We start from the raw sequence: 23351 nt of genomic DNA, 5'->3' as shown, positions 1-23351 counted from the left end.
CCTGAGCCATTTAGGGCCCTGATGGGACATAACGATAGATATCCTGTGAATGTCCCTTTGTGCTCAATACTAGAGAAAAGAGAGTGTCATCATTTGGATCATAAGCTATGTAGGCCTACAAAGGGAATGACCTTGTGCGCTCTAATTCGACTTTTTCAGCAATCCGATACAGAGGTAAGAATCTTGTTTAGCTACATTTTTTGCAAAAGTGCAGAAGAACTTGAGAAAAGTCCTCCTAAGTCTTTGAGAAGTAAAGCAAAATTTTCTTATGCACTTTTTCTTTAAAAGATATTTATGGTGATGAGACGGCCTCATTTATTTTATCAGAAGCAATAAGGAGTCTTGGGCCACTTTAAAAATTAACACGTTTATTACAACATTAGCTTTTCTGAACCGCATGCATTCCATCAGATGTATGAAGTTTTATCCTGTGATAGAATTGTTCAACGAGAGGAAAAGTTATCTAAAACAGTGAGGTTATGATAAAATGATAAAATTAAACGCAGAACGATATTTAGAGCTATGGAGTCAGGCCCAGTCCATGGTGACTGTCTGGACAAACGTCTGCCATCCAAATCCATTCCCAGTGAAAATCCGTAACTCAGAAGGACCCCTGATCCCATCCATTTGCCTCATCTGTTGTCTCTTCCTTCTTCTACTTCCCTAAACCTTGGCCAACAAAGCCATTTTTTCTAGTACATCTTCTCTTGCATCACATACCCAAGATATGTGAGTTCCTGCTTGCTTCCGGGAGAGTTGGTTTTTACTTTTTCTAGGCTTGATTGCTTTTTTCTTAGGGTCCATGGTGCTCTTGATAATCATCTCCAAAATCAGAAGATGCCAGTCTTCTTTCTCTTGCTCCTTCCATAATGCAGCTTCCATAGTGATGTTTTAGCACTGGAAAAAACACTGCTTTAACTACTCACGTAAAGATGTCTTCATCCTTCAGGATCTTGTCTGTCATCTCTTTCCTTTATAGGATTAATATCTTCCCTTCTCAAGCACACAGTCCATTTTTATTCTTCTTCTCCATGAGCTGTCCTTTTTCTAAGTAAGGTTGATATTCTTTATATTTTAATGTTTAACATTAATCCCAGTTTTTCGCTTTCTGTTTTCACTTTTCCAGTGAACTCCCCTAAATCTTCTTTTACTTTCAGCTAACAAAGTGATGTGGTCTGAATATCTTAAACTGTTAGTGTTTCAACATCCAATTTTTGTTTCTTCTTTTTCCATGTAACGACATTAAGCTTCATTCAGGATAAAGCAATTTAATCCAATCTCAAATCTATACTTTGAAGTACAGTTTCTAAATTTGTAGAATGTCTATTTATATCATTTTTTCTCAATCTCTTATCCTTTTTACTAAATATGAGACTTTTAATAACATTAGTATTCAAGTACTATCCTTCAATGCTAGATTTTCTTTTAAAAAATGCTAATGTAATTGGAATATGATCAGAAGTTACAACTGAACCCATATTGCAATTTTTCATCTGATCAACAGAAAATTGAGAAAACTAAAAAGTAATCCAATCAGGGGCAATTCTTATAAGGAACAAAAAAAGAAGTATATTCTCTGAAGTAGATTCAGAAGTTGCCATATTTATCAAATTAAATTCCAGCAAATAGACTTGTAGCACTTTCACAAGTAAGAACTCAATTCTTGCCTTTCCATTCCATTTGAAAGAACCAACTGGACTGGACAGAAGTAAAACAGTATGGACCTTAGAAAATAATTTGCCACTGAGCTGGGACTTTAGTCTAGATCAGTGTTTCTCAACTGTGACAACTTGAAGAGGTGTGGACTTCAACTCCCAAAATTCCCCAGCCAGCACTGGTCTAGTGGAAGGCAGCTTGTATCTCTAGCCGGTATTGAGACTGTAATAGGGAAAAAATCTTATGCAGGAGTTTTTATAGAGAGAGCACCAAAGACTGGCTTACCGTATAAAGAATATTCACAATATAAAAATAGAGGTTATTTCACTGTACCAAATCCTGTAAAGAAGTAATTTCATCTTGAACTTCTTTATTTCCTTTCAACAGGAAATCTTTAACACTTTATCAATGCATTCAGGTTGATTTCTGCCTTCTTTTGAGAGGCAATAGCTATCTCACATTCTTTCCAAGAGACTCAAGCCCCAGAGTTATTCTTTCAACTGATGTTTTTAGAGCTTCTGCAGTACTTTTGAATTGCCAAAACTCTGTAGCTCTATAATTGTATAAGTCACAAGAAAGTGTTTTTAAAGTTATAAGCAATTCAAGATTAAACACCTTCTCTGGAATCTCAGAAGAGTTAGGAGTTAATATAACTTTTTGGAGCTCCTCAGAGTTAGGAAGGGCTGCGCCAACATCTCTATTTATATCCTGTTTTCCTTCATTAAACAAGGGTAATGTTTGGAAAGTGGGAGGTGATTTCTTTTTCAGACAATGCACTTTACAACTCATAATTCACTCACAAACACCTGAAAGAAAGAGAAAAACAAAATTATTTGCCTACCAGTTCAATTATAGAGCTGTCCAAAATTAAGAGATAATCTTCAAAGTCAATAGGAAAACTGAGATTGTAGAACACACCGTTGCCATTGAAAACCCACAGTCTCCATGGTAGCTTGTTCTGAAATCTACTGTGATCTTTGACATTTTGAGAATATTTTTTCTGCTTTAGCCAACGTCTCTTATCTCTTTCCATAGCTTCTCAGATTCTGTTTCACATAAATTAAACATACATTTGCTCCTTATACGGAATGCACACATTTCCTATAGGATTTACACATTTCCAAGAACACCTAATAATATTTTTTGCAATAATTCATGTATGATAAAACCAAAATTTTAATAAATAGTTGAATTCAATTTTAGGAATATAGTTTAACAACACATTAACATCTTTAATTCTTATCTCCATTATTAAAAACTTGTTAACAGTATTAAGAACATTCATCCAATACAGAGCAACAAGAAAACATGAGTAAATCATATGTGTTAACAACAACATCATCATCATCATCATCATCATCATCATGTTCATATCCCATCAAGATGGCATACATAATGCTCTTGCCTTCTATTTTCTCCACAACAATAACCCTGTAAAGCGAATTGGGCTGAGAGAGGGTGATTGGCCCAAAGTCCCCCAGCTGGATTTCATGCCTAAGGGAGGACATGCCTTCAGATTTATTGTATCTGTGAATAGAAGACAGTAACCCCTTTTTAAACATCCACTGAACAGTCCAATAAACCTGAAAAAGATGTTTTTGATGAACTAGCCTCATCATAATAAGAAATACATTTAATGTTTTTGAAAATTTGAAACCATTGACTCCATTCCTCTCTACTAAATTATCATTATTTATGTTTGTAAGATTTCTCAGTTGTTGATAAAACTGGATTGTTTGTTTTGCTTCTAAATAAAATTTTATTTAATCTACAGTACTCAAAATCCTAGATATTTATGAGGCTGATAATACATCAGGTTCAAACTGAGAATTTAACAGATGTTTTAATTGAATGCATTGCCATTCAAATACATATTGCCATTCAACAAATTAAATATAAGAGTAGATAAAGGACGCGGTGGCGCTGCGGGTTAAACCGCTGAGCTGCTGAGCTTGCCGATCGGAAGGTCGGTGGTTCGAATCCGCATGACGGGGTGAGCTCCCGTTGCTAGTCCCAGCTCCTGCCCACCTAGCAGTTCGAAAACATGCAAATGTGAGTAGATCAATAGGTACCGCTTCGGCGGGAAGGTAACGGCGTTCCGAGTCGTCATGCTGGCCACATGACCCGGAAGTGTCTATGACAACGCCGGCTCCAAGGCTTAGAAACGGAGATGAGCACCGCCCCCTAGAGTCGGACACGACTGGACTTTACGTCAAGGGAAACCTTTACCTTTACCTAGATAAAGGATGACCTCATATATTTCTAACAATATTGGTGCCAAACTTTCTGTTTTTTAGTACATTCTGTTGGAAATCCATCTGGCCCAGGATTCTTCCTGGATTTCATAAAATAAATTATAGCTTGGATCTGGGATCTGCAGTTTGGCTGAATGGCAATTCTTTTTCCCCTGTTAACACAGCTCTAATATGTAGGCAACTTATTTATTTATTTAACATTGTCTTCAACAGCAAATAAATTAACCAGAAAATACAAATACAAGCAACATTACAAATATTCTGTAATACCTAACACTTTTGTTCTCAGTTTTTAAACCCTAACCATCTCACTTCCATGTAATGTTATAATAGACACATATTCTTATAAACAGCTGTTTTTACTTCTTTCAACAATCACTCTTTAACAAAGACTGCATGCTTCCTATTACATTTCTACCAGCATTTGTACTTCTTAAATGTTTCTTATCTTTAATAAACATTTTACCACAAAATACAGAATATAGAACAGATAGAATGTTAGTATTTTGTGTTTTAATCATATCTTGAAAATTAATAAAGCTTTACAAAAAAAGAAAGTAAACATTTTGCAAAGGTAGGCAAATTTGTGTACATGCTCTAGTTTTTCCCATTTATGTATACTTTGTGATAATTTCTCCATTTTCCCTTCCAAACATTATTAATATGTCTGTGATACATTACATTTAAGATTTATTTATTTATTTATTTATTAAATTTCTCTGCTGCCCATCTTGCACACAATGACTCTGGGTGGCTTACAAATACTGAAAATAGTCACTAAAACAATTCAATATAAATATATAAAAAATACAAATACAAAGTCTAAAATATATAATATAGCATATAAAATATAAAATATACAATTCAAGATGGGAAGCTCTTAATCTTGGCACCCTTATGGGGCCAACCACCCCCATGAATGTCTGTCCTCTGTCCTATCCCAGGCCAGGTGGCATAACCAAGTTTTTACTCTCTTCTGAAAGGCTGGGAGAGTAGGGGCCTGTCTTAGCCCTGGGGGTAGCTTGTTCCAAAGGGCGGGTGCTATGGCAGAGAAGGCCCACCTCCTGGACACTGCCAATTGGCAATCCCTCATGGACAGAGTCCATAACATGCCCTCTCTGCCTGACCGGGTGGGACAGGTTGATGTAATGGAGGTGAGGTGGTCCCTCAGGTAACCTGGACCCATGCCATGTAGGGCTTTAAAGGTGATAACCAACACCTTGATTTGGACCCGGAAGCAAACTGGTACCCAATGCAGCTCGCGCAGCAACAGTGTTATATGTGCCCTTCTAAGGCCTCCCAAAACTGCTCGCGTGGCTGCATTTTGCACCAGCCGTAGCTTCCGGATACTCTTCAAGGGTAGCCCCATGTAGAGCGCATTGCAGTAGTCTATGCAGGAGATGACCAGGGCATGAGTGACTGTTTGGAGGGACTCCCAATCCAGGAAGGGGCATAGCTGGTCCACAACATGAAGTTGTGCAAAGGCTCCCCTGGCCACAACTGCCACCTGTTCTTCAAGCAGGAGTCGTGAGTCCAGGAGAACCCCCAGGTTCCACACTGGGTCTCTCTGGGGCAGTGCAACCCCATCCAGAGTCAAAGATGGAAAATTCCCAGATACCTGGGAGCCCCCAACCTGCAGCCACTCCATGTTGCCAGGGTTCAGCTGAAGCCTGTTGTTCCCCATCCAAACCCTTACAGCCTCCAGGCACTGCAAAAGGGTGGCAACAGCATCACAGCGTCACAAAGATTCATACTCTTTGTTGTTGATCTAACATTTGCTGCAAAGGATTTGGATTCCATGGATTTTTTTATTTATACATCAGATTTATAAGGCCATCCAACTCATAATGGCTCTGGGTGACAGTCAAGTTAAAAACATATCCAGTACTGTACAATAAAAGCAACAAGAACCTGGTTAGCACACAGTACAATATTTTCCTAACCCAGCAGCTGGGGAAAGAACCAGGTCTTCAAGGCCCACTTAAAGGATGGCAGGGTTCGGGCATCTTGAACCTCTGGGGGGATACTATTCCAGAGGATGGGCGCTGCGGCGGAGGTGGTGTGCATTTAGTTCTATCACGTTCTGCTCTTACTGTATTCAGCAACCAACTTTCAGCTCCATACTCTGAGAGCAGCATCTGCCAAAATGATGACATACAGTACATGTAGTGATGTCATCACATAAATGTTGCAGTCAAGTACTTGATCTGAATGTCTTTCATCATTTGTCTCCCTTGCTGTGTATTTATGCAAAATATTCCAATTCAGGCCCATTTTTTAAATCTCATGCTGTTTTGAAATCAACAAATAAGCAATAAACTTTCTCCCATTCAGATGTTTTTCAGTAACCCGTTGAAGGCCCTTGCAGCATTCCTTCACTTCAGTTTCACCCCAAATCTTTCAGCACTTTTAGTGTTAATTCCATTTGTTCTGCTGGAAGCTCCTTGTTTAGCTCTCTCACTTCCAGAAAAAACATTTGTTTCCATCACAGTCCAGCTCTGCATTTTTTCTGCCTCTTTTAATTTTTACTATTCTTCACTTTCTTTGACTACATTCTTTGTCTTTTTTACTTCAGTCACATTATACAATATCTTTCTCTTATCCTCACTTTTTGCAGCACTCATTCTGTCATATGTATTTTTTCTCATCCACAACTTCTTTCACTTTGACATTTCACCAACATCTTTTTTATGTTCCCCATTAATGTTAACTCCATCCACTTCTATGGCATTCTGTAATGTAGTAATTCTTTTTGCTCTTCTCCAAGCAGCTTCTGCAACCTCTTTTCTTTCACCCACTTTCCATTAATTCTGTTGGGAGATGAAGTTGTTTCAATCCTTTTTCACACAGGATGCATATGTTCTCTTTCAGTTGCCATTCTTTCTTTCTAGTTTTTTTCACACCTTTCCTTTCCCCAAGGTTCACTCCTGATGTTACCAAAAACTAGTCTATCCCACAGTGAAAAGATTTCCTTGTGCCTTTGCTTTGGTTCTGTCATCACCATCAGATGTACCCTTGAACATCTGATGTTTTCCCCTATTAGCTAAAGAAATGCCTTCTGACCTGGGCATCTCATATTCTGGCACCCAAGCTTGTCTACATGTTTGAGCCATATCCATACAGTTTTCTTGGGCATAATACAGATGTGGCTTGCCACTACCTACCTTCTTCTAGGTTTGGTTTTGGCATTCTTTCTCCAGTAACAATTTCCAGGGGGAATTATATAGCAGAGATATTAACACATTAAAAAGGATAGATTTCTTGGAGATGAGCTCAACTCCTGGTGGCTGTGTGGACAACCCATGGAGTTTTCTTGGCAGCAGTTATAGATATGGCCTGCCATTGCCTTCTTCAGAGTTATTTGTAACTCTGTAATCCCAGAGCTTACAGTCCTGGGATTTCTTGGGCTCTCTCATAGTACTAATTAGGTCTGACCTGACTTCACTTTGAGGGGATAAGTCCAGAGTTGCTGCCACCTGCTGTTCATGATTAACAAAGTGTGGTAAAACCCTTTATTTCTATTTGTTGTTGTTACTATTATTGTTATTATTGTTGTTGTTGTTATTATAGCTGACTACTCCAAAATACTCCTTTTATTATTATTGTTCAGAGATAACATGAAGTCATATGCAGTGGTGAGAACCTTCAACTCTCACTGTTGAGCTACAACTCATATCAGCTCCAATCAACATAGCTAATATGAAGGATGCCCAGAGTTGGTTCAGTGACATCTGGAGGGCCACAGGTTCTCTATATCTGAGTTGTGAGAACAAGCTTAGGTGACCTACAGGGTTATGCATCCCCTTTTCCTTGTGCAAAGTAGGAACTTCAAAGCTTTGGCTTCTGTTTTTTTCACATTTTAAATGCTGCTCTCTTAAATGTCATATATTCCATATTTTAAATTTCTTTTGTGATTATTAACTGTGATGATGATATATGTGCATTTATATGGTTCAATTATAATGTAAGGTACGTTGGGAAGACCATTTCCTTTGAAAAACCGAATGTAAACAAATGAAATAAATAAGATAGTAATGCTCTTTGAAAAACCATAGTTTTCATTCTCTTCGTATCCCCTTATTATTGAAGGAACAGCCACAGCCTTGCATGATTCTGGCACCATGCCACCACCTGTGATCTCAGGAGGCCTACCTACCCAGAAGATTACAGGGTCGCAAAATGTGATGGAGGAAGAAATAGAATTGGCAACTCAAATACCAACAGTTTCCAGCGTGTCTCAATTGTTGAGGCTATTAGACAATGTTGCTGCTACGGTGTCTCCTCATTCTACTCATCTCCCAGTGAAAATGGTTGAAGCTGAAGGTTGGTTGGATTTTTCCCCCTTAATTTAATTCTGAGACAAAGCTTTGCATATAGAAGACCTCAAATCAATCTCTGACCTCTCAGTTGAATGGTTGATGGGACAGATCCTACTTTGTGAGACTTTGGAAAGTTGCTCCTAGTTCTGATAGACAGTGACGGACTCAGTCTGGCACTTCATACATAGCTGAATTACTGCTCATGGTATCCCTCACCATTGGCCAAGCTGGCTGGAGCGTCTGGGAGTTTTAATTTTAGTTCAGTCACAATCCAAGGGCCATAGGTTGCCCAGCCTGGGCTATGCCATGCATGGACATCCTATAGTCCTAAGCTTCATATAGCTCTTAGTCAAATTTCATTTCAGTCCTCTTGTAAGAGCTATATTTATTTATTTATCAAATTTGTATGGCCACCCATCTCACAAAAAAGTGACTCTGGGTGGCATACAACACTTAATTAAAAAAACCAATAAATATATAAAAAACATTCATTATTAAAAACTATAAAAAGCACATGAACAAGAGGGGATGATGTTAGCCGCAGTAAGGGAGTCATTGGAAGATCTCCCCAGTCCTCTGGGACCCCTAGGCCTGATGGCCTAGCCAGGTCTTGGGACCTGCGGAATGTTAAGAGGGATGGAGCTAACCTCACTTCTGGGGGGAGAGGACTCCATAAGGCAGGCGCCATGGCAGGCCTGCCTCCTGGGACCTGCCAAGTATAATTCCCTGGCAGACGGGACCCGCAGCATGCCTTCTCTGTCAGACCTGATGGGACGGGTGGATATAATCAGGGAGAGGCGGTCCCTCAGATAACCCGGCCCCATGCCATGAAGGGCTTTGAGGTGAAAACCAGCACCTTGAATTGCACCCAGAAGCAACCTGGCAGCCAATGCAACTCACAGAGCAGAGATGTAACATGGGCCATTCTAGGGGCACACAACTGCCCGTGCTGCTGCATTTTGCACTAGCTGAAGCTTCTGGATACTGTTCAAGGGCAGTCCCATGTAGAGTGCATTTATTTATTTTTATTTCTCACATTTCTTCGCTGCCCATCTCGCCAAGTGACTCTGGGCAGTTTACAATTCAGTTAAAATAACAAGAGATTAAAATTGTAAAAACAAGTTCATCATAAAAATATAAATATAAAATATAGCATTACGGAAGTCCAGATGGGAGGTGATTGTGGATGAGTGACAGTGAGCAGAGCCCCCTGATCCAGGAACTGTCGCACAACACAAGGCTGTACAAAGGCCCTTCATGCCACGGCTGCCACCTGCTCTTTGAGCAGGAGTCGTGAGTCTAGGAGAACCCCCAAGTTGCACACCAGGTCCATCTGGGGCAGTGCCATCCCATCCAGCACCAAAGATGGCAGGGGGCTCCTGTCCCATTCACACCCCACCAGGTCCACCTCTGGCTCTTGCCCAGAGGAAGGAGAAAGCGGAAGGAGTCAATACTCAGTTCACAGTGGGAAACCCACATCCAGCTCTCAAGCGTTTCACCATTAGATGGAAGCCGCAGCATTTCTTCCTCCTCGGGGCTACAGGAGGGAAGGCAAGAAGGCCTCTGTGGGGGAGGGGGATCCACAGTGGTGATTGCAGTATGAGACATCTTTCTTAGTCACAGTGTACAATCTTATAGGTCTCACTTGTGATCACAATCTGTGTTTCTTGTTTGGCTTCCAGGACCTGTCACCGTCCTAGAGAATAAAGAGATCATTTCTGTCACCTACATTCCTGCAACTCTGGCTGATCTGAGAGTGCCAACCAAAATGACTGATGGCACAACTGACACTATGACAGCTCTGCCTTCTTTGGCATCTTCTACAAGGCAAACCACAGTTCCGGCTGCCCACCGAATTACCACAGCTTCAACTTATGGTCTGGAGAGGTTGGAATCAGAAGGTACTTAAGTAAGATGATTTGGACAGGGCTCTTTTGTCCCATCCTCCATTAGGGATTGAATGTGAGAGTGTAATGGTCCAAGTATTCTTTTATATATTTTACAGTGAAGCTTAGAGTATAGAATTGCCCACCAGAACCACCAAATTTTTATTGCTCACCAGAACTACCAAATTTACCAAATTTGACCTCAAGGTTTCCTAGGAATACCACTACCAAGCTATCACAAGAACGTGTCATATTCAAAATATTCAGATATTCTCTGTCCAGCATAACCATGCCACAAACAGAACAAATCCTATTATGTTATTTGAGTAAACTGAAGACATGGATTAAGAATTAGACCGGATTTCACATTACATTGTTTCTTTACCCAGGGCTAGTAGATGGTTACAAGATTCAGCATCCTAAGCTCAAGAAGAAGGAAAAAAGGGAAGCAGTGGAAGAAAAGAGGGGAGCCGGGCATGGGGAAATGCCTCTCAAGATGTTTCTACAGTAGAGTAGCTTCATTTCTGTACTCTGAGGTTAAACTCTCACCATCTCTTGCAAAGTCTTTTCAGAATCAAGGGACTCTGCACTTTGCCATTCTCTCTCAAGCAAGGTCAGGCAGAGCGGGGCTGCTGGGAGAAAACAGGACACTTCAGCTGAGTCTATCCTAGGAGGTGATAAGCCTCACGCACAGTTTTAGAATATAAAAAAGAGGGGTGGTGGTAGCCTAGTGAGGACTTTAAAAATGTTTCTGCCAGCCTAAAATAAAAGTAAACTGTAGTAGTAGAAGAAATTAGGGAAGGGGACTGATGGGAAGAGCAGAGAGCAGCCATATCAGTTAACCTTCCAGTAAATGGAAGTCCCCTGTTGGGGGAGATGGGTGGTGATATACATTTAATAAATAAATAAATAAATAAAATGGGTCTCAGCAACTTTTATTAAAAAAGCAGCTTGTATTAATTACAAATTTTCTTAGTCCACCTAGTGCCTGGGTTTGAACATCTATCTATCTACCTACCTACCTATGCCTAGTATGGCATTCCTGAGCATAGTAAGAGTTTAAACTGTAGGAGCAAATATTGAGCAAGCACTAGAAGCAAACAGGTAGGTAAGAATAGTTTCTATATTTTATTTATTTTCTATCCTGCCTTTATTATTTTTATAAATAACTCAAGGCGGCTAACATACCTATTACTCCTCCCTCCTCCTATTTTCCCCACAACAACAACAACCCTGTGAGGTGGGTTGGGCTGAGAGAGAGGGACTGGCCCAAGGTGACCCAGCTGGCTTTCTTGCCTAGGGCAGAACTAGAACTCTCAGTCTCCTGGTTTCTAGCCCGGTGCCTTAACCACTAGACCAAACTGGCTCCTATATTGTAGATATATTCTATATTGTGGTTAAGCTTCAAGAAGAAGTTGATCAGGGCAGCTAGAGCTAGCAGAAGTGTGGTTTGACATTTAGCAGGTACAGCATAGTGACTCAGGTCAATTTTAAGCTTTGTCTTTTTATAATTCATTTGTAACCAATCACATTTGTAACCCTGTACTTTCTTGCTGCTTAACTGTTAATGCTCCTTATTTCTTTGTATCAGGGTCTTACCCATGGAATGCTACTGAATGTGTCCGTGTGTGCTTGACTTGGCTTTGCAAACTCATAATAAATTTTGGAGACTCTTACAGATACTTCTCCAGCAGTACAGGGATATATCCATTGAAGTTGTTGTTTTGTCAAGGCTCTAGAAGTGACCAGCTGATGTAAAGAATTCTTTTGGTTAGAGCAGTGTTTCTCAGCCTTGGCAACTTGGAGATGTGTGGACTTCAACTCCCAGAATTCCCCAGCCAGTGCTGGCTAGGGAATTCTGGGAGTTGCAGTCCACACATCTTCAAGTTGCCAAGTTTGAGAAACAGTGGGTTAGAGATTCTGGGAGCTGTAATCCCAACACATTTGGAAGGCACCTTGTGCAGATGAGGGTACCAGAATGTTTTGTATTAAAAGGAAAAATAAAGGAATACTGTAGGGCATCAGGGATCTGTGAGATCCCACAGGAGCAAACTTCTTGAGGTGGGGTTACACTTGCCAGCTGCCATCCAGATACAATTGGACATCTGTACCATAAACAGTCACAATTTTCTGTTCTTTCATTAAATTGGTGTAATTGTCAGACATAGTTGATTTTTTTTTAATCAGCTCTTTTAAAATGAATATCCTTCATCTGTGGGGAGTGGGTGGAGTGGTTCTATTTTGCAACAACTGTGCCTTTTTTTCTCTTTCTCTCTCTCTCTGGCTGGAGGTCAGAAGGGGATGTTCAGCCTGTGATTTGGTTAATTAATCATGGGAGAAACCACTTAACACCTTATCCAGGTCTGGACTTCAGGTACTGTACTGTGAATCAGGTCAGAGAAGGTGCAGATGAGTAGAAGTTACAGGGCTGAACACACTTTTGAATCTACTGCCCTACAGGCTTAATTTTTCTCCCCACCCCCACCCCCATCTGTGTCCTTAAGTTTGTTTTTCTGCCATTAATTATACTCCATGCTTCTCAATGATGCATTTCTACTGTGAGAGACGAAGCAGACTTTTTCTATTTTGGAAATATTTGTAGCGCCTTTGCAAAATTGTTCATCAAACCAAATACTTTTGTTATAGAGCAATAACTTTTTCATTAGTGGAGGGGGCTGGATGGGGTGCATGGCTGGGTTCATACATTGTTCTTCACTGTGCCATGTTTTTTTTAACTAGTTGGTTGAATAAAGCCAGGTCGGCTGGGGTCCTACACTGCCCTTAGCCAAAACCTAAGATGCCTTTGGTTTATTGATGGGATCCACATTTTTTTTTTTGAGCCAGTAGGAACATTTTATTTGAGAGGATATCCTGGGCCCTCAAAGAAAATAGCTGTTTGTAGTGCTTGCCCACTCACAAAATGGCTGCCACAGGGGGCATGACCAATCATAGAACAGCAGTTCAGCAGAAGGCAAACTATGAGTTTCTTTGCAGCCATCCAGAGCAACCCCCTATCTGCCCCCAGTTTATCTCTTGTGTTCTCTTCTTGGCAGGTGAGCATACTTTTACAACAAAGTGTTAAGGGGCAGCCACTCACCATTTTTAGTTTACAAAGATATTTCTGAAAGCTGGTGGTTTCCTTTGCACCATGCCACCTTTTTTCTTAGTTTTATTCAAAGTTAAAATAATGTTTTTGTGCAGAGAGTTGGAAGGTACCAACACAAGCGTCTGTGTACACATTGGTGCTCATGGATGTCATGTGGAGATCCTAAGCATAGATCAGTGTGGGAATCCAGCTTGTGTTTGTCTGCATTCTCAAGACAAAGGTATCACAATAGGCATTATTCTTAATTTGTCTGCCATCCGTTTTTATTCTATTTATCTGAGTGACAGAGATCTATAGTCAACTCCAACCTTAATCCCATCAAATTTAACTCTGTAACTTTATTATTTTTAGTTTATGTATCTATTTTAATAGACACTTAAAAGCACTATCAAGAGGAAACACACAAAAAATGGAAGTTCTGTAATTTTATTTGCTGATTGATTGCTGGCATTTTCTCTTACGAAGTCCTCCCTCTTCTTCGCTAGATTTTCTTTTTGTTCTGAACTTTCTTGAAGGTTGCAGTGCCTCCTTATGACCAACTGATGGCAATGTTTCGTTTTGTTCCTAATCCTGAGGAATGTACTATAACTGGTAATGCAGTGTTAGAGAAAAATATTTTAGAAATAGGCAAGAACCTTCAACTTGTTCCCATTGCATCTAGAAGTGTGAAAATTGATCAGCCAATTATCTACTGAGTTGACTTGGGATATTTAATTATTTTCTGTTGAAATAAAGTGGACGGGAAAGTACTAAAATTCATTGGATGGCATTCCTATTTCATTTTTTAAAAAAAAAATATGGATTCCAATACAGCCTGATTTTATGCATGAAAAGGCTTACTTTTCTTGAAAGAAGAATGAAATGTACATAATAATGATAAATAAATACTAATATTGGGCAAGAATCCAATTAGGGGTAAAATGAAATGGAGAAAAAAATCATCTCAATGAAGTTAAATGCTTTCACTTCTAGTGGTCTGAGTAACAACCATTGGTCCAATCAACATTAGGATTGTAATGTATCCCTACTGAAAGGCCCTCCTCTTAAGATATTCTTCATTCCACGAACAGGTGGAAGTTTTCATCAGGATTGTGAGACAAGAGGAAAAGAAGGATCTAGCTTGTACTTGATGAGTGTCTGTATCTTTGGAACTTTCCAAATACTGGCATTAGGTGCCCAGAGAGGAACTGACTTTAATTATAAAAAAAAATAAAACCCAGACAACAGCTTCTACTTCAAGCATCTTCCAACATTATTGTAGTTCATAAAAAAAGGGTACAAATCAATTCATGCCCTGGATGTCATCCATGAACATCATATTAGGTTTTTCTCAATATCACCTTTCTTTTAATTCCTATTTCTCTAGAGGAAGAGGAGGAGGAGGAGGAGGAGGAGGAGGAAGAAGAGGAAGAGGAAGAGGAAGAGGAAGAAGAAATGGATGAGGATGAAGAAGAGAATGATGATGACAGAGAGCCCAACTCAATAGATGAAAGCTTAGATGCTGATCTCTCCAGTTTTACTGTTCCAGGGGAAACCTCACAGGAACCCTTGGAAAGGCTGGAAGGCCCTGCAGGAGAGCTCTCCGGAATATCCTATCATGTGCCAAATGCAATTGAATGGGAACAGCAGAACCAAGGGCTCGGTAAGTGAAATGTGTTCTCTGCAACATGGGGAAGGTTTGGACAGCAATGCCTGCATGCTTGCAAGGGAAGTTCTTATTTTCCTTGTGGTATCAGTTCTTTAGTGGCCTCGCTGGTGATCAAGAGCCTCTCCCATATCAGTGATATAGTGGTGTAGTGTGGGTAGCGATTAAGCTATTGGGCTGGAGTCGAAGAAACGTGGGTTCTCCTTTCCGTCCTTGATGTATTAGCCCTATTTATTTATTTGCATTTTTATCCCATCTTCCATTGAAGAGTTCAACAACCCCTCATCCTGTTTTCCCCACACCAATAACCTGGGCCTTTGCACAGGATCGTCTTGTGTATAGTTGTGCCCATTTCCGGACTGAGACGCCTTGTTCAAGGTAATTCATGCCTTAGCCATCTCCTTTCTGGGTTACTGTAACACACTCTACATGAGGCTGCCCTTGAAAAGCATTCGTAAGCTGGTCTGGAATGCAGTGATGCGGTCAGTTTTGGGCATTTCTCACTACACTCATATCATATTGGCTCCCAGTAGGCTTCTGGGTGCAATTCAACATGCCGATTGTCACCTTTTGTCCCTACAAGGCATAGGGCCAGGCTACTTGCACTTCTCTCATTGCTTCTGCTTCCTCCCACCAGATCTAGTAGGGAGGGCATGCCTCCTCCTGTATTAAACAATGTCATCTTGTTGGATCAGGAGTTCTGCCTTCTCTGTGACATCGCTGCCTTGTGGAACAGCATCCCCCTGGAGATCCAGATGGGCCCAGCCCTGTTACCCTTTCCTAAGGCTTTGAAGGCCTGGCTGTTTCCCCAGGCATTTGGGCTTGGGGATTAGGCAAGCTCTGTTGTTGATGTGATTTTATGATTGGGAGGCATTGTTTACCTTGGGTATCGTAAGTTATTGTTTGTAACTGTTGGTCCCACTCCTAGTCCAACACACCTTTACTACTACTCTACACTGGCTGTTGTTGATGTGAGAAAACAGAATAATCACATGATCCCCAAGTTTGCCACCTTAACATCTCAAGGTTAAAATAGGAAATAAATGTAATAAATAAATGTAAATAAATATGTATCCTACCAGTTTGGGGAAGTGGAATTTCAATGTTTTACGGCTGTTAAGGGTATTTGAGGGAAGGCAGTATGTATGTGCTCCAGAATTCTCCTTACCTAGTTGAATGTTCATTGTCTGAGTAAAAGGCTGCTGGATTCACCATGAGGTGGAGCAAGGCCTGGTCAATGCTTACAAGAGTTTAGAGCAGTGTTTCTCAAGAAGTCTGGACTTCAACTCCCAGAATTCCCCAGCTAGCTATGCTGGCTGGGGAATTCTGGGAGCTGAAGTTCAGTCTTCTTAAAGTTGCTAAGGTTGAGAAACACTGGTTTAGAGAGTGAAAACCTTGTCAAAGGAGAAATCTTGAGATTTTATCATGGTCCAGGCAGGATAGTTTTGTACTCGCTTATGTCTTTTCTCCACTGTTTTTGTTTTCCACTACAAACAGCACTTGGGCCTGCAAATTTAAACAAAGTTATTGTAGTTGGAAAAGTGGGCTGGGAGACTCATCCATTTGTATTTTTTTTGTTTTGACTATTTTTGTAGCAGGTGTGGAGAAGGACAGATGAATTTTGAATGGAAAAGATAACAGAAAGGGAAAGGATAGGCAGAAATACTGCCCCCTTCCTGAATCTTCTTTAAACTTGTAATCTGCTAGGAGTTTGGAGTTTAAGCAGATTTTTAGGAAGGCAAAAACAAACAGTGGATTCCATGTTCATACCAATTTGAGATGAATATTCATCGACTGATCTGGGAACTTACTTTGCATATGCCTCTGTGTGATGCGTTTGATAAATTACATTGGCTAGCCCAGAAGCAGCAGATGGCAGCACCTAGCTGACCTTGGCTGATCTTGAAAAAACAGCTAAGCAGGGTTGAAACTGGTTAGTATTTAGATAGGAGGTCATCCAAATATACAGGGCTTTAGGGTAGATTAAGAGGTTAAAAGCAAACAAACAAAAACAGAAAAAGGCAATGTCAAACCATGTATGTATTGTTGCCAAGAAAACTATACTGAATCTGTATCCCTCTAGAACAGTGTTTCTCAACCTTGGCAACTTTAAGATGGGTGGACTTCAACTCCCAGAATGTCCCAGCCAGCCATGCTGGCTGGGGAATTCTGGGAGTTGAAGTCCATCCATCTTAAAGTTGCTAAGGTTGAGAAACACTGTTCTAGATATTGCTTCAAATGCCAGAGATCCTTGTCTAGATAGTAAGTAATGAAGGATACTGGGAGTTCAATGATCCCTCATCCTGTTTTCTCCAAACAATGGGAAGCTTGGGGAGGGGAAAGGCTCCATGAGGACAAAGCAACTACTGGGAGTTGTAGTTCAGTAATATCTGGGGGCCACATGAGACCTACACTCCTATAAGACATGCATCCTCCAAGCTTCATTTTATATTATTTATAACATGAAACTCCAATTAGATTCTCAGGGTTTCCACTTTCAATTCTATTCTTACGAGTCTTTGCAAAAAGAACCAAAATATTTTTTAAAATGCAGAAAGAATGCTTGGTGAGGGAGCAAAGCTTACTGCACTTTCTTCTGATCTTCCTCTTCATGGAGTTGCCTTTGTTGAGCATCTCCCGGATTTCGCTGATGATGTTGTTGGAGGAGGAAGAGGCAGGACAGTGCTCAGTTCAGTAGGAATGAAAGCACAGTTATAGGACTCAGGGTGATGAGGGCAGGAGAATGACATTGCTCTGGGAAGGGAGGAGGATAATGGCTACACCAACACTCAATTAATCAATAGGCACTTTGCTCCTTTCAGCTGAAAAGCCAGAAAGGATGGAATGGAGTGTCTGATTTCATTGGATAACTGTGGAGTCTCAATTTTAATTAAAAAGGAAAAAAAGAAAGTGCTCATAGCCATTGAGAAGAGTTGGAACCTGTGCAGATGGAGTGATCTGAGTAGAGAACTGATTAGGATGCTGTGATGCAATCTGTCCCTGAAGAGGGGGGTGATGTGGTGGAGCTTGGAGATAAGGGAGTAGAGAGCATTCCAGGCAGATAAGCATTCCCACAGCTTGCATAGTTTGAAGAGTGCAGGGGGGACGAGGAAGAAAGTTAGACTAGCACCACCCTAGATTCCCAAGAGTATTTTTCCCTTTAGCTCAGTTAAGGAAACTTTAGTCTGGCAAGATTCTGTGTATGGTAGAAACAATAAAGAACTAGAGTTGGCATTTTGACTCAGCGTTGTTTCTTCACCAATTAACCTGAAAGATGCTACCTCTATGCCTTGGAATATTTCATAGTGAAATGAGTATATAAGTCTTTAAAATGAATTTTTAAAAATCATAAGTGTAAGGTCAGCTCGATAGTGGAACCGGTGACCCAGAAAGATGGTGGACTCTTATTCACTGGGTATGTTCAACTGTCTTATCTGAGATGATTCAATCAGTTTTCTTGCACTGAGCAAGGGGGTTAAACTTGGCTTAAATGGCCTCTTCCAGCTCTGTGAATGTGTGAGAGCTTTTATTTGAATTCCTGTATGGAGCAGGGGGCTCAGTTTGATGGGTGACATGGCCCCCACCAACTCTATGATACAAATAAATAAATAACATTGTTAATGTCATAGAAGTATTTCTAGTAAAGAAGGGGTTACTCTGTGCCTTATGGCAGCCATCACTGCTAGTCTCCAGAGGACAACAGAAAATCATAGGGATGGTGTGTATGATATAAATGTCTTTTGGGAAGGTGCATTATGAAAGTCCCATACATCTGGCATCCAGATGCCTTCCTCTCATCTCTTGAGTTTTTGCAATTGTTTTGTGGAAGCTTGAGGAGGGGAAAGGCTACATGAGGACAAAGCAAATCAAAGCTCCTGCAGAAATGCTACCTTTTAGTAAACAAATAAATCACCTCCCCACCCCCCCACAGGATCTAGATAGTAGAGCATCCATTTAGACTTTATATATTTGATGTGTAGGGGTGGGGGTGTATCTGTAGCTATTTTCAGTTTCCAATGACAGCACAACTGCATTTGACCCAAGGAACGATTTTTCTCTGCCACTCTGAAAATGGCATTAATCTGCAAAAAGAATTAATAGGTAAGAATTAGAGAAAATGCTTTTCTGACATTTCCTCTTGCAAAATAAACATGTAAACCCATCCAGAATCTTTCAGAGGTACAATGAAAAATCCCAGCCCATTGAAAAAGGTAAAAATGCCTTTTCTTAACTTCTTGGGACATTGCCATGCAGTTTTCATGGCAGTGATTTGCCACAGCCTTCTTTTGGGCTGTTTTATTTTTTAAATTTGTTTTCTAATGTAATCAACAGCCCCAGAATCCTTAGATCAGTGTTTCTCAACCTGGGCAACTTTAAGATGTGTGGACTTCAACTCCCAGCATGCTGGCTGGGGAATTCTGGGAGTCCACACATCTTAAAGTTGCCCAGGTTGAGAAACACTGCCCTAGAGATCCCCTTGTGTGGTTTAGAAGTTTGAATTTTATTCTCAGCTAGCACAGAAAGAAAATAAGAAATGGATCCTTTTAGTTTTAATATTACGAGACCCAGTTTGGTGTAATGGCTAAGGCACCAGGCTAGAAACAGGGAGACCAGAAGTAGTCCCACCTTAGGCACAAAGCCAGCTGGGTGACCTTGGGCCCGTCATTCTTTCTCAGCCGTAGAAAGCAGGCAATGGCAAACCACTTCCAAAAACCTTTCCTAGAAAACTGCAGGGACTTCTCCAGGCAGTCTCTGAAAATCGGACATGATTGAATGATTTAAAAAAAAGTTTTAATATTGGGTTTCTTGCTGCAGAAGACTCAGATGCAAACTGATTGGTAAAAATTGTCTAGCCTGTTTGATACTCAGAAATCACTGAGTGAAGGTTTTTTATTCATGCTTTGGAAAGGTTCATTAATTTATAGTTCAAGAAGCCTCTCCTGTACTATAGGAGACACACAAAACTGAAGCAGGTATATTATTGGCAGAATTAATTATTGCTTGAATGTTTTTTTTGTTGTTTATTCGTTTAGTCGCTTCCGACTCTTCGTGACTTCATGGACCAGCCCACGCCAGAGCTTCCTGTCGGTCGTCAACACCCCCAGCTCCCCCAGGGACGAGTCCGTCACCTCTAGAATATCATCCATCCATCTTGCCCTTGGTCGGCCCCTCTTCCTTTTGCCTTCCACTCTCCCTAGCATCAGCATCTTCTCCAGGGTGTCCTGTCTTCTCATGATGTGGCCAAAGTATTTCAGTTTTGCCTTTAATATCATTCCCTCAAGTGAGCAGTCTGGCTTTATTTCCTGGAGGATGGACTGGTTCGATCTTCTTGCAGTCCAAGGCACTCTCAGAATTTTCCTCCAACACCACAGTTCAAAAGCATCGATCTTCCTTCTCTCAGCCTTCCTTATGGTCCAGCTCTCGCAGCCATATGTTACTACGGGGAACACCATTGCTTTAACTATGCGGGCCTTTGTTGTCAGTGTGATGTCTCTGCTCTTAACTATTTTATCGAGATTTGTCATTGCTCTTCTTCCAAGGATTAAGCGTCTTCTGATTTCCTGACTGCAGTCAGCATCTGCAGTAATCTTTGCACCTAGGAATACAAAGTCTTTCACTGCTTCTACATTTTCTCCCTCTATTTGCCAGTTATCAATCAAGCTGGTTGCCATCATCTTGGTTTTTTTGAGGTTTAGCTGCAAACCAGCTTTTGCACTTTCTTCTTTCACCTTCATCATAAGGCTCCTCAGTTCCTCTTCACTTTCAGCCATCAAAGTGGTATCATCTGCATATCTGAGATTGTTAATGTTTCTTCCAGAGATTTTGACTCCAGCCTTGGATTCCTCAAGGCCAGCTTGTCGCATGATGTGTTCTGCATACAAGTTGAATAGGTAGGGTGAGAGTATACAGCCCTGCCGTACTCCTTTCCCAATCTTAAACCAGTCTGTTGTTCCGTGGTCTGTTCTTACTGTTGCTACTTGGTCGTTATACAGATTCTTCAGGAGGCATACAAGATGACTTGGTATCCCCATACCACTAAGAACTTGCCACAATTTGTTATGGTCCACACAGTCAAAGGCTTTAGAATAGTCAATAAAACAGAAATAGATGTTTTTCTGAAACTCCCTGGCTTTTTCCATTATCCAGCGGATATTGGCAATTTGGTCTCTAGTTCCTCTGCCTTTTCTAAACCCAGCTTGTACGTCTGGCAATTCTCGCTCCATGAACTGCTGAAGTCTACCTTGCAGGATCTTGAGCATTACCTTACTGGCATGTGAAATGAGTGCCACTGTTCGATAGTTTGAACATTCTTTAGTGTTTCCCTTTTTTGGTATGGGGATATAAGTTGATTTTTTCCAGTCTGATGGCCATTCTTGTGTTTTCCAAATTTGCTGGCATATAGCATGCATTACCTTGACAGCATCATCTTGCAAGATTTTGAACAGTTCAGCTGGGATGCCGTCGTCTCCTGTTGCCTTGTTATTAGCAATGCTTCTTAAGGCCCACTCAACCTCACTCTTCAGGATGTCTGGCTCTAGCTCACCGACCACACTGTCAAAGCTATCCCCGATATTGTTATCCTTCCTATACAGGTCTTCTGTATATTCTTGCCACCTTTTCTTGATCTCTTCTTCTTCTGTTAGGTCCTTGCCATCTTTGTTTTTGATCATACCCATTTTTGCCTGGAATTTACCTCCAATGTTTCTAATTTTCTGGAAGAGGTCTCTTGTCCTTCCTATTCTATTGTCTTCTTCCACTTCCGCGCATTGCTTGTTTAAAAATAATTCCTTATCTCTTCTGGCTAACCTCTGGAATTTTGCATTTAATTGGGCATATCTCCCCCTATCACTGTTGCCTTTTGCTTTCCTTCTTTCTTGGGCTACTTCTAGTGTCTCAGCAGACAGCCATTTTGCCTTCTTGGTTTTCTCTTTCTTTGGGATGTATTTTGTTGCCGCCTCCTGAACAATGCTGCCAACTTCTGTCCAGAGTTCTTCCGGGACCCTATCTACTAAGTCCAGTCCCTTAAATCTATTCTTCACCTCCACTGCATATTCCTTAGGAATATTAGTGAGCTCATATCTAGCTGATCTGTGGGTCTTCCCTAATCTCTTGAGTCTGATCCTAAATTGTGCAAGAAGAAGTTCGTGATCTGAACTACAGTCAGCTCCAGGCCTTGTTTTTACCGACTGTACAGATGTCCGCCACCTTTGGCTGCAAAGGATGTAATCAATCTGATTTCGGTGTTGTCCATCTGGTGAAGTCCATGTATAAAGCCGTCTCTTAGGTTGTTGGAAGAGAGTGTTTGTTATGCAGAGTGAATTGTCTTGGCAAAATTCTATCAGCCTGTGTCCTGCTTCGTTTTGTTCTCCCAGGCCATACTTACCTGTAATTCGAGGTGTCATTTGACTGCCCACCTTAGCATTCCAGTCTCCTGTGATGAAAATAACATCTCTTTTAGGCGTGTTGTCCAGTAGGTGCTGCAGATCCTCATAGAACTGCTCTACTTCAGCTTCTTCAGCATTTGTGGTTGGGGCGTATATTTGGATCACTGTGATGTTAGATGGCTTGCCCTGAATTCGAATTGAGATCATTCTATCATTTTTTGGGTTGTATCCAAGCACTGCTTTAGCCACTTTACTATTAATTATGAAGGCTACTCCATTTCTTCTGTGGTCCTCTTGTCCGCAGTAGTAGATCTGGTGGTCATTTGATGTGAAGTGGCCCATTCCAGTCCATTTCAGTTCACTGACGCCCAGAATGTCTATCTTTAATCTTGACATCTCACCAATAACCACATCCAATTTACCCTGGCTCATAGATCTTACATTCCAGGTTCCGATGGTGTGTTGATCCTTAGAACATCGGATTCGCCGTTCACCACCAGCACCGTCGGCCGCTAGCCGTCCTTTTGGCTTTGAGCTAGCTGCGTCATCACGTCTGGGGCTAGTTGAGCTCATCCTCTGTTCCTCCCCAGTAGCATTTTGACCATCTTCCGACCTGGGGGTCTCATCTTCCGATGGTATACCGACATATCTCTGGTTGTACTGATCCATTTAGTTTTCACGGCAAGAATACTGAGGTGGGTTGCCATTACCTTCCCCAGGGATCGCATTTAGTCTGACCTCTCTGTCATGACCTTCCCGTCTTGGGTGGCCCTTCACGGTTTAGCTCATGGCATCATTGAGGTGCTCAAGCTCCAGCACCACGACAAGGTAACGATCCTTTGCTGAAGTGCTTGAATGTTACTTTGCAAATAAATCCCAGCCATTGGTAGTACCCATCTAAACTGGGGCTAGAATGGCAGGATTTAGCACTTCACCCTCTTTATTCACATCTGGGTCTTTTCCAGGTACAACTGTTATAATCACTGAGAGGAAACTTCGTTTTGGTTCCAGAAAAAGCTTTCATTGTAATGCCAGCAACTATCAGCAGGATTGGCTTAATGCTAAGACCAAGTAGGGACTGGCCTAGAGTGCCAAAGCA

General features: G+C 41.1%; 1 protein-coding gene across 1 annotated transcript in view; it reads left to right on the top strand.

Moving 5' to 3' along the window:
* The window catches only part of ARMH4 (armadillo like helical domain containing 4), a 54675-nt gene that overhangs the window by 11309 nt on the left and 20015 nt on the right, over positions 1-23351 (top strand). Inside the window, exons 3-5 of the mRNA XM_063290504.1 lie at positions 8001-8234; positions 9913-10131; positions 14595-14864. Coding sequence (XP_063146574.1) covers positions 8001-8234; positions 9913-10131; positions 14595-14864 — 723 coding nt within the window. The remainder of the gene's footprint in view (positions 1-8000; positions 8235-9912; positions 10132-14594; positions 14865-23351) is intronic.

Source organism: Candoia aspera, chromosome 1, assembly GCF_035149785.1.
Source record: "Candoia aspera isolate rCanAsp1 chromosome 1, rCanAsp1.hap2, whole genome shotgun sequence".
Lineage (NCBI taxonomy): Eukaryota > Metazoa > Chordata > Lepidosauria > Squamata > Boidae > Candoia > Candoia aspera.
The sequence above is the reverse complement of the archived record's forward strand: the minus strand, read 5'-3'. Positions and strand labels throughout refer to the sequence as shown.